Source organism: Patiria miniata, unplaced genomic scaffold (assembly GCF_015706575.1).
Source record: "Patiria miniata isolate m_02_andy unplaced genomic scaffold, ASM1570657v1 HiC_scaffold_2, whole genome shotgun sequence".
NCBI lineage: Eukaryota > Metazoa > Echinodermata > Asteroidea > Valvatida > Asterinidae > Patiria > Patiria miniata.
The window spans coordinates 6,367,987-6,380,550 of NW_024037058.1; the positions used below are offsets into that span (position 1 = coordinate 6,367,987).

Genomic DNA, 12,564 nt, shown 5'->3' on the forward strand with positions numbered 1-12,564 from the left:
ATATTATGAGCATAAATTTCGTCAGGTGCCTGGAAGAAGGTTGTAATTGGGCCAAGTTGGTCAAAAGATCAAATTCGGTTTTCAGGTATCGATAAAGCTTGGAAATATCTTTCATTTGATATACGTATTGTCTCAAGGGCTACTTCATTCTGACATAATTAACAATAAACAACGACGGAAGGAGGTTTTCCATTATTTGTGCCCAGCAAATGGTCGTTAGCGCGTATTATAATGTAACAAAAAGTTCCAAGCAGGCTAACGTCCCACTTAAATGGGTACGCAAGCCAAGTTTCTTCCCCACAAAGGATCTTAGGATTCAACATGCCGCTTAGCGCAAGTTTAATGCAGGGCGAGTTCACATTTAAGGCAGATGGAGTTCCTGGTAAAAGGTTGTAAGCAGAACAATTTAAATAACTTCAAAATTAAGTAATATTTTGAAATAAAAATGTTCAATATGATTTTCAATATTAAATACTTTCATGGGCCCAAATTTCAGCCTGATGTGATTTTCATTTAGAAATGGGAGCACAAAACCTTTCAACCTCAATAATCTCCAAAAGTGCGTTTTGCGTGCCTGGGTGCTTACATCATTTTCCTTGGCACACAACGATTTCAAGATGGCAGCACCCCATGCAGGGGGTCAGCCAGGTCAACTTATTCCACTTCTCAGATCACCACCTCCAACTTGGGGTGGGGAACTCAAACGAGACCGGATTCAAAGGCGGGACCAATCGAGCGAGGTCTTGTAGACTGGATTGAACAAGTTGATGGTGGACTCTTGCTGCGGCCCCGCCTACTGCCCCGCCCACATCAGCATAACAATTATTATCACTGTCATTGATGGTGGACTCTGCTATGGCCCCGCCCACTGCCCCGCCCACAGCAGCGTAACAATTGTCATCACTGGCATTATGGTGACTCTGCTGTGGCCCTACCCACTGCCCCGCCCACAGCAGCAAAACAATTTCATCACTGGCACTGATGGTGGACTCGGCTATGGCCCCGCCCACTGCCCCGCCCACAGCAGCGTAATAATTGTCATCACTGGCATTATGGTGGACTCTGCTGTGGCCCTACCCACTGAACCGCCAACAGCAGCATAACATTGGTCCATCACTGGCACTGATGGTTGACTCTACTGTGGCCCCACCCACAGCAGTATAACAACTGTCATCACTGGCGTTGCCGGGGCCGATCCTGGAAGCACTGGTTTGGGGCGGGTAGGGCGGTAGTCATCTGGTAGGAGGACTGGCTCCTCCTCCTCTTACCTTGACCTTTCTGATGACCAGAGTGATGAGGATGATGACAATAATGAGGAGGAGTAAGCAGCGGTAACGGCAATCACTGCAATCATCAGTCCATTTGCCAGGCCTAAATAATAACATGTAATATGTTATAAGCTATATTTTTAGCTTTTCATTTCTAACGTTGACTGGCCCGCTGCGCCATTGTGGAAGTTTTCATGGTCATTACAGCCATCAGATCCAGAATTCCAACATGGTATGGATGTATTGCTGAGGAAGTGTCCAATTCTTGGTTTTTTTAAGAATGTTGCACGGATTCCAAACGACCCAGGAATGAGTGTTGCATTCCCCACATAAGTTCATGCATGTCAGTGAAATATGACATCCATGGAGTGTCACATGTGCACCCAGATGCATAATGTCAGGTGAATATGAATATTCATCGTCCTGATTCATAGCCAATCAGAGTGCTCCATCCAATTTTGGTAGCACGTCCATGCCGTGTGTACAATGGGGTTGCAGATTATTCCAGTTGGTAATTGGAATCAACGTACACACATATGAGGTCAAGGATGCAGGAATCGTTCCTGCGTGTTATTATACCATGCACTTCACATAACCCCAGGACGTTATGTGGTAGTCAACGCCGGGACGTTATGAGGTAGTCAACGCCACTGTACAGTATGGTATGCCATGGTGCAGGCGGACTTAAACCCGGCCCAATTACCGACTTGATTCAAGTCTAGGCTATGAGATTGGCCCATTACCTGAGTGAGTTCTGTAGCTGCATATGGTTCCTTCAATGCTTGACAGCTCCAAGGCAAAGCACATATGTTGCATCCTGGCCATGGCTTCCTGAAATGTTAAGAAAGACAACCATACATAAAAGATCAACTTCTCTGATCAGCCACTTGTGGCAATTCTTGAAAGGACACTTGTGATGAATTAGTTTATGAACAAATTTTGTGCAACTTTCAAACTCCTCTTCAATGAATAATCTATTTCACATCCCTTTTTATTGAAAAATGCACTTCTTATAGGCATTTCACAAAAGAAAACTTTTGTGGGAAAGGTTTGCTCAGTTACTGCCGTGTCCTGACACAACAAATCACCAACGAAATCACCAAAGAAATGAACATTTACGCCAGCACATTTTCCAAAATTCTAGCAATGTTTTGTGCTGAAATAGATGTAACATTGAGGTATCCACCCAGAATGACATCACAGTTTTGCTCATGAATATGTAAATTTGCATTTACATAAAAACAAGAGCACCAAAATACCCTTGAAAATACCTTGGAATAACGAAATTGAAAATAAGGAAGGACACAAAGGTGCATTATCAAGGACTGCATTAAAAAGAATTCCATTGCATGGCGGGTCCTTTAAAAAGTTTGTTCTTTTCTAAGGATTCTATGCACTACTCTCCTGCTGTAAGCCATGCAGCTAAATAAACCTACCGTATGCGCTTGTGGATATTAATAAAAGGAGCAAGCATACTCTGTGTGAGGACCAGTGTGTAAATTACATACCGTGTGAGGACTACAGACTATGTATTGAAGTCCTCAATCTGTTGTTGAGAACAGTACTCGCATGTACATGTATGTTTGTGTGCTTCGTCTATGGGAGAATTAAAGGTAGAGTAGATCATTTGCAGCTATCCAAAAGTAACTGACAAAATTATTGTTGAAAGTTTTAATACTTGGTTTAAATATAGTAATGGCAATAAACCCTCTGTGAAAATATTCTTTCTGGCATGCTGTCATTTTCAGAAAACAGTAAAACAAGGCAATTTTCATGAGACATCAAGTGAGTTGTAAGGTTTTGTTCATATAATTTGAAGAATCTGTGAATGGTTGCGTGCAAGCACTGACATGACGCACAAGCATGCACCATCGCTAACTATTATTTATTGGTTCGTTGCATGACATCGCGTAGCTGCAATCGGCTGAATGAGAACATGTCCGGGATGCTGATTTTGGGCACAATTGAAATCGATTTGAAATCGAGATCCCAGTATATTGGGTTCTTGGAATGTACAGCAATTACTGAGCTAAAATGTTTTCAGGTTAGTTTGTTAAACATCTGCAGATTTTGAGCACTTTTGTAGCGTAAAAAACAACGCCTCAATGACAGGACCTCTCTTACCCTTATGACTCTACGCCCCGCCCTTTTTGAGCACCCATATACTGATTTCAAATAGACTGACACCACATTATTGCTGAACATACCTGTTCATCAGTCTGTGATGTGTAAAGTTAGGCGTGGCTCTCCCAAATCTCAGCATTCATCTCAGCAATGGACCAATCAGCCTATGGAGGGCACAAAATATGAATGAATATTCAAATTTAGTGATGCATGAACTGAACTGGGATGCAATAAAAGAGAAAGCCTTAAAATGTGAGTTTGGGAAATTTTGTAACAAAGCACTGCTGATGCTGAATCACTGAAAGAAATACATGTACAAGTTTTGTTATGATGAATATAATTTAAATGAACTATGCAAGAGTAGTGCTGTTGAATGCTATATATATGCATGTAAAACACCAACTGCACACTAGCTAAAATGTAGATAAATATAAAGAAAGTGAAGGAAAATAAAACCCCCGACAAAACAAAACTACGTTCCAAAACTAATTACTGCCGTTCATTTTTACCTCTTTATTTGTTTATTTTTGTCTACACAACAGACTTGAGTATCCATGGGCGTCAATCGGTGGGGGATGGGGAACAAGTCCTCCCTCCCCACTTTTTTAAGTCGCAGGATATCATATCATTTGTGTCCCCCCCCCCCCCCCCACTTTTTTTGTCCCCGAATTAAAATTGTTGCCAACATAATGATTCTATAGCTCACAATAGCTGATGACTCCAAACTCAAAAATAGATGATTATTTTGCTCACAACAATTTGAAGTGGTCAGAAATTGCCTCAGATCACACCACAGAGCATCTAGAATACAACATTTTCCGGGGCCCTTAAGCGGGCTCTAAACCCCATGCCTGTTAGGGCTTCGCGCTCGCATTAACTCTGTTCAAGATATGCCCCTCCCCCTACTTTCGAGAATCTGGAAATTCCACAAGTGATAGACACCTGTTGTGAGTATCCTGACTGGAAACATATCAAAGGATATTAAAACAGGTGTCATCTGCAATAAGAGTCAGCTCAGAATAACTGCATCAGGTAATTGACCCTGAGGCTTCTTTATGTTTACCTTTCTGATAAACCTGTCCATAATCTTGCTAATTACAAGCTCTAGACTCTTGGATCCATTTGATATAAAACACAGTCAGCATGCTGTATTTGATTTCACTATGAGCACGTACCAATTAAAGCTCTACATAAGTGGAATCTGGGGACTGCAAATATTACCAGCCCAGAAACCTTTGGATCCATTTGAAATAAAACACTGTATTTGATTTTACTATGAGCACGTACCAAAGTTCTACGTTATCAGAATTTGGGTAGTGGTACTGCAAATATTACCACCGAACACCTTTGGATCCATTAGATATAAAACACTGTATTTGATTTTACTATGAGCACATACCACATCGCTACATAAGTGGAACCAGGGACTGCAAATGAGTGTACTCAAAATCAGGTGACATGGGCTGTGTTGATACAGAGGGCGTATACATAGATCGCCATCTTTGTTCATTTCTGCCATTGCTGTAAGTGACATCAGAATGGGAAGATGGCAGTGGTTCATTTCATGTGTACCTGAAGGTGAGATTTTTATTTAGTGGGTCTACCTGTAAGTTTGTCTATACATCTGATATAAATCAGCAGCATCACATTATCTCATATGAAGTACATGTACATGTTAACTCAGTATTTGCCAATTACAAGTGTATACGTATTTACTGGAAATTCAGGTGGAATACATGAATCTCCTTAATTCATGACAGAAATAAGTGACGTATTGGGCAAAAAAAAAAAAAAACATGTTTAGCGTCCTGCCTCTTTGACAAAAAGGAAGGAGGAGGCCTTTTTTTTTTTTTCTTCTTTTCAAATGGCCGCCCGACACATTTTTCAGACAACGCGGCCGGGCTATTTTTCAAGATGGTTACCAGCTTTTTTCAAAATGGCCGCCACTTGGACTCAGGAAATGACATAATGGCTTCTTATGGGCAAGATGCAACAGAAAATGAGACCAAAATGATGTAACTATGCAGAACCGAACATCTCTTCTGCGCAGAGATCGTTACATTTATCAATTTTTGTCTTTAAAAAAAAAAAAAAAAAAAAAAAAAAGGAGGCGGCCTCTAAAAAGGAAGCGGGCGGGGACGCTAAACATGTTTTTTTTTTTTACTTCGCCTTGTTTGTACTTTACGAACAAGTGTTAGACCTTTAAGAATGCAGCTTTGTGAATCACAAAATAATAATAAAACAACAAAAAATAAAACCGATGTGAAGGTAAATGTATTTTTATGAATTTCTTAAGGAAAGTGGACTTTGAGTCTACGATTTGGGCCAATTAAAGTACTTGTAATTTTTTTTGGGGTACAGACAATATTTGGTTGCAGTAACTCCAGCTCACCTCAACTCAAACCACCCAGCTGACCCAGGCAAGCTCAAAGGTGGAGTGATAAGACTCTGCACTGAGTAACAGTAAGACAGCCCTTTTGTATACAAGTGCCCTTTTAACTGTAGCGTAACCCCCCCCCCCCCCCCCCCCCCCCGGATATTTGTAAAGAGTGCCCTTTTTTTTTTTAAACGATGCCTTTTTTTTAAACAGTGCCTATTTTGTTACCAGCAGCCTTTTACGAGTACCCTTTTGGGAATTTTGGGCGACCATCAGCAATTGTGCCACCCTGAAAAGTGCCACATATTGTCCATGATCGTCTGGTTTGAACAGCGCCCCAATACCAAGATGAGCCCCCCCCCACCTCGCCCCCCCCCCCACACCTCACTTTATTTTTTATTTTACGCAGGCTAATTTTACGAGGGACGTGCGAGTACTCTTTTCACAAACTGTTTTCAACACTGAGTATACAGTGTTTATACAAATACGTCAGTGTAGGGCAAAATCCAGTGTTAGAAAGAAAAATCTATTTTTTGTGAACCGTTTCATTCAGACCTGAAGCCACATCCTCATAAAGTCAATGAAATGTCATTCTTCGTCAGGTCAACTCACAAACTATTTATATTAAAAACTGTGGCAAAAGGCATTTTTTGTCAAAGTGGAAAACCTTTCACTTGTGACCTACTTTTATTGACTTGTTATGAATTTTATTATAATTTACCTTAGGCGTAAGAAATGTCCCATAACAGCTGAAACAAATTCTTTATTGTTGCATTTGTCAGGACAAAATATATAATTATACTCTTACATTAAAGGGAATATACAACATTTGCAAACATCAAAAAACAAAACTACCAAATTATTATGAAATAGCTTACTGCACTGCTAGTGGATGACAGTCTAAAGAATCATGTAAAATCATTGCACGTGCTGACATTTTCAAGAAAAGTGGTATTTTTGTATCGATTTCCAATGCTGGTCGACTGACCAGCATTGGACAAAACTGACTCTTTTCAAACCCCCAATTTAACAGATTTAGTTTGCAATCAAATACACTCCTATGAATGGGTACAAGCAAGCTAGACTGGTTCCCTGATCCAATTCCCTGACGTCTATAAATTGCTTCATTTCATCATTTTGGGTCGGAGAACCAGTCTACAAGAACAGGATTGTTTTTGTTTTGTTTTTTTCTAGTATCTACGAACACAAAACTTAAACAAGTCAGGTGTGTTTACAAACACAAATGCCCCGCAACCGTGACTGTTTCCATGACATAACACCACTCTTTTAACATCAACTTACATTGTACATGTACCTTGGTCACATGAAACGTTCATTGACAGCATTAGTGTCTTCTGACAGTAGGTTTATATGAATTAATCCCTAATCCCTTTGATCTCAGAATAAATACAAGATTTCTATTGTTTTAGCCACTGTGACCTTGACCCTTAACCTTTCGACCCCCAATGCGATAGGCCTATTTGGATTACCAAGAACGATCCACAAACCAAATTTGAAGTTCACATGTAAAGTTTTTCTCAAGTTATCGCGCTGACAAAATTTCTTTTGTTTTAGCCACTGTGACCTTGACCCTTAACCTCTGCCCCCAAATGCAATAGGCTTCTTAGGATTGCCAAGGACAATCCACAAACCACATTTGAAGTTCATATGTAAAGTATTTCTCAAGTTATCACGCTGACAAAATTTCTTTTGTTTTTGCCACTGTGACCTTGACCCTTGACCTTTTGGCCCCAACTGCAAAAGGCTTCTTAAGATTGCCAAGGACAATCCACAAACCAAATTTGAAGTTCATATGTAAAGTATTTCGCAAGTTATCGCGCTGACAAAATTTCTTTTGTTTTAGTCACTGTGACCTTGACCCTTGACCTTTTGGCTCCAAAAGCGAAAGGCTTTTTAGGATTGCCAAGGACAATCCACAAACCAAATTTGAAGTTCATATGTAAAGTATTTCTCAAGTTATCGCGCTGACAAAATTTCTTTTGTTTTAGTCACTGTGACCTTGACCCTTGACCTTTTGGCCCCATAAGCAAAAGGCTTCTTAGAATTGCCAAGGACAATCCACAAACCAAATTTGAAGTTCATATGTAAAGTATTTCTCAAGTTATCGCGCTTACAAAATTTCTTTTGTTTTAGTCACTGTGACCTTGACCCTTGACCTTTTGGCTCCAAAAGCGAAAGGCTTCTTAGGATTGCCAAGGACAATCCACAAACCAAATTTGAAGTTCATATGTAAAGTATTTCTCAAGTTATCGCGCTGACAAAATTTCTTTTGTTTTAGTCACTGTGACCTTGACCCTTGACCTTTTGGCCCCAAAAGCAAAAGGCTTCTTAGAATTGCCAAGGACAATCCACAAACCAAATTTGAAGTTCATATGTAAAGTATTTCTCAAGTTATCGCGCTGACAAAATTTCTATTGTTTCAGCCACTGTGACCTTGACCCTTGACCTTTCGGCCCCAAATGCAAAAGGCTTCTTAGGATTACCAAGGACACTCCACAAACCAAATTTGAAGTTCATATGTCAAGTATTTCTCAAGTTATCGTGCTGACAAGATTTGTCCGGACACACACACCCACACACAGTCGTTTTTATGCCCCGCGGCGAAGCCGAAGGGGCATACTGTTTCCGCCTTGTCCTTCCGTGGGTGGGTGTGTGGTGGGTGTGTGGGTGGGTGTGTGGGTGGGTGGGTGGGTGGGTGGGTGGGTGGGTGGGTGGGTGGGTGGGTGGTGTGTGTGTGTGTCCGGACAAATCTTGTCAGCGCGATAACTTGAGAAATACTTAACATATGAACTTCAAATTTGGTTTGTGGATTGTTCTTGGTAATCCTAAGAAGCCTTTTGCATTTGGGGCCAAAAGGCCAAAGGTCAAGTTCACAGTGGCTAAAACAATAGAAATCTTGTCAGCGCGATAACTTGAGAAATACTTAATATATGAACTTCAAATTTGGTTTGTGGATTGTTCTTGGTAATCCTAAGAAGCCTTTTGCATTTGGGGCCAAAAGGCCAAAGGTCAAGTTCACAGTCGCTAAAACAATAGAAATCTTGTCAGCGCGATAACTTGAGAAATACTTTACATGTGAACTTCAAATTGGTTTGTGGATTGTTTTTGGCAATCCTAAGAAGCCTTTTGCATTTGGGGCCAAAAGGCCTAAGGTCAAGTTCACAGTGGCTAAAACAATAGAAATCTTGTCAGCGCGATAACTTGAGAAATACTCTACATGTGAACTTCAAATTTGGTTTGTGGATTGTTTTTGGCAATCCTAAGAAGCCTTTTGCACTTTGGGCCAAAAGGTCAAGGGTCAAGTTCACAGTGGCTAAAACAATAGAAATCTTGTCAGCGCGATAACTTGAGAAATACTTTACATGTGAACTTCAAATTTGGTTTGTGGATTGTTCTTGGCAATCCTAAGAAGCCTATTGCATTTGGGGCCAAAAGGTCAAGGGTCAAGTTCACAGTGGCTAAAACAATAGAAATCTTGTCAGCGCGATAACTTGAGAAATACTTAACATATGAACTTCAAATTTGGTTTGTGGATTGTTCTTGGTAATCCTAAGAAGCCTATTGAATTTGGGGCCAAAAGGTCAAGGGTCAAGTTCACAGTGGCTAAAACAATAGAAATCCAGTATTTATTCTGAGATTATAGGGATTAGGGATTAATTCATATAAAACCTACAGAAGACACTAATGATGTCAATGAATGTTCCATGTGACCAAGGTACATGTAAGTTGATGTTAAAAGAGTGGTGTTATGTCATGGGAACTGTCACCGTTGCGGGGCATTTGTGTTTGTAAACACACCTGACTTGTTTGCTATGCTTCCGAGGATTGGCTTTGTGTTTTCCTTTGTCCCTGTAATATAACACTCTCCCATAGACTAAGCACACAAACCTGCGTTCGAGGACAATAGGCACCTTCCTTCGAGGATCAATGGCCCCTTTGTGCTCCTTTTGTTGTCTGTCCTCAGGCGTAATGCCATGCAGGAACACACCCACCCTCACACACAGTCGTTTTTTGCTATGCTTCCGAGGATTGGCTTTGTGTTTTCCTTTGTCCCTGTAATATAACACTCTCCCATAGACTAAGCACACAAACCTGCGTTCGAGGACAATAGGCACCTTCCTTCGAGGATCAATGGCCCCTTTGTGCTCCTTTTGTTGTCTGTCCTCAGGCGTAATGCCATGCAGGAACACACCCACACACCCACCCACCCACCCACGGAAGGACAAGGCGGAAACAGTATGCCCCTTCGGCTTCGCCGCGGGGCATAAAAAGTCAACATAACAATATTTGCTACAAAATACTAACCACCAAATACATCCATTTCAGAATATTACAGCAGAAACAAATGTTGTGTATTCCCTTTAACAAGGTAACCATATATTGTACATTTGTTGCAACTGATTGCTATGTTTTGAACAAAACTAAACAACAGCAGTTTTAAAACAAGCATATACATGTAGCATATGAATAGACCTTCAATTTTGTGAATAATGTACTTGACAAAAAGTTTTCAACTTTACATCTGACCTATTACAACCATATCATCATTTGAAGTTTGAATACATGTAATTCCAAACCTTTAATTTGCAGGTTAAACGTCCATTCTATCACACAAAGCCCAACAGTGAGGATGGCATCTAATGTTACAGTGCAATCAGTGTTGGAGAAGATTAGTGTGGATCATCTGGAATGCTCCATCTGCACCAACCGTTTCAGGCAGCCCAAAGTGCTGGACTGTTTGCATAGTTTTTGCCTCCAATAGCTCAGACAGCGCCAAGATCCTAGTGGTACAAAGCTGACATGTCCTCTGTGCAGACGTGATACCATGTTGAAAGGGTCTGGGGTTGCTGATCTCCCTAATAACTTTGCATTCAGTGCCCTGGTGGAGGAAGTTACAATGCAGGAAAAGCTACTGGAAGGTCAAGGGTCAGAAATCAAATGTCAAGCCTGTGATGAGGAGAATCAGGCTGTGTCAAGATGCATGGACTGTGATCATTTCCTGTGTCAAGAATGTCAAAAGGCACATGGTCGTATGACTTTGATGAAATCTCATAAAATCTACACATTGGCTCAACTTCGATCAGGAGAGATTGTCTACATGAGTAAACTAAGAGATGAAGTTCCCAAATGTGGCAAGCATCCAGATCAGAATCTCAATGTCTACTGCAACTCATGTGAGCAAGTCATATGCACAACATGCTCGGTACTTGATCATGCAAAACACTCACTCACTGGATTACCTGAGGCAGTAGAGAAATGTAAGAAGAAGGTCACAGAAATGGTCCAAAAAAGTGAGAGAAGAAAAACACAATTGAGCACCACCATGGAGGAGACGTGCAAATTTCGCAAGGAGCTGGACACCATGTTTGCCAACTCCAAAAGAAACTCTCCAAAAAGGCTCAACAGGAGATTACAAAGGTCAAACAGGAGGTTGCAAAGATCCAAAAGGAAGAACACAAATTGATGAAAGAGATGGACAGGATTTATAAAGAAAGAGTAACAACGTTTGAAGCTGCTCAAGCTAAGAACAAGAAAGAGGTGACACAGACACAGCACAAGCTGGAGGAGGTAAAACAACTCATGAAAGAAGCAAGTTGCTATGAGATTCTTGAACTTCAGCAGAAGCTCTTACACAACCTCAGTGAATTGACAGGGAAACAGCCACCGCAAGTTCCTGATAAGTTGACCTTCATGGACTTTAAAGAAGGCGAGAGGTCACTTGGGAGACTCATTCTGGAGGAAGAGTCAAAGACTGCAGCACAGCAATCACCAAGACCTGCAAGATCATGTGTGAAGGAGAAATGGGAACTAAAGACTGAAATCAAGAACTTTGAATTAAGTGCAGTTTCATCCGTATCACTGATTGCAGCACCCTCCAACAATAAATTACTTGCACTATCCAAAACACTTCTTGTAAAAAGTGAAAAACTATTCATAGTATCACTGACCAATAGTCAACATGGACCACCTCCTATCCCACAAAGGCTACAAATCAATGGCCTCACTGATGTAAGAAGCATTGCAGTGAGCAAGGATGACAACCTCCGAGTTCTAGATGGTCCAGTAGTCAAAGTCTTCAACAAGCAACATCAGCTCCTCCATCAGTTCACACCAGGTGGAGGGTCAGACAGCCAACCAACATGCCTTGCAGTGGATGACAGCAATCTGATAGCAGTGGGTTATGCTGGCAAGAAGGAGATATCTCTACACAACCCAGATGGATCCCTCATCAGGAGACTGCCTGCTCCAATGATTGGATATTATCTGACAATGTACAATCACCACCTTATCTACACAAACTATAGCAACAAAAGGTTGGTATGTGTAGACTACTATGGTACCAGTGTATTCTCAGTAGACATGACCAGCAACATGCAGGAGGATGGGGACCCTACTGGTGTGTGCTGTGACAGTGATGGCAGCATCTATGTTGTTGTGTGCAAGTATACAACAGGTGATATTCTGCATTACAGTCCTGATGGCAAGTATATTGGATGTGTGATCAAGGCATGTGATCATCCATGTGGCATCACATTCACATCGGATGGTGATCTGGTAGTGGCTGCAGGACAGTCTGTAAAGGTCTATCACCGAGTGTAAGGACAGATTAATTAAACTGGGGCTATCCATGCAGTGTATCCACCAACCACTTTCATCAGATATTGAACGTTGTTATCAATGAAAAATAACTTCAAAGTTCATTCCCTCAAAAAACATTCGACCATACTGTGTATTTGGTTTATTTCTAAGGTCTTTGGTCTCTGTATGTGTTGA

At 41.1% G+C, this 12,564-nt stretch overlaps 1 protein-coding gene and 1 pseudogene across 1 annotated transcript in view; both read left to right on the plus strand.

Moving 5' to 3' along the window:
* Nucleotides 1-1,325, plus strand: part of LOC119726891 (E3 ubiquitin-protein ligase TRIM56-like) — a 2,858-nt gene extending 1,533 nt beyond the window's left edge. Inside the window, exon 2 of the mRNA XM_038198743.1 lies at nt 1,290-1,325. Within this exon, the coding sequence (XP_038054671.1) occupies nt 1,290-1,325 (36 nt within the window). The remainder of the gene's footprint in view (nt 1-1,289) is intronic.
* A 9,095-nt stretch (nt 1,326-10,420) lies between these two features.
* LOC119726892 lies at nt 10,421-12,564 on the plus strand (annotated as a pseudogene).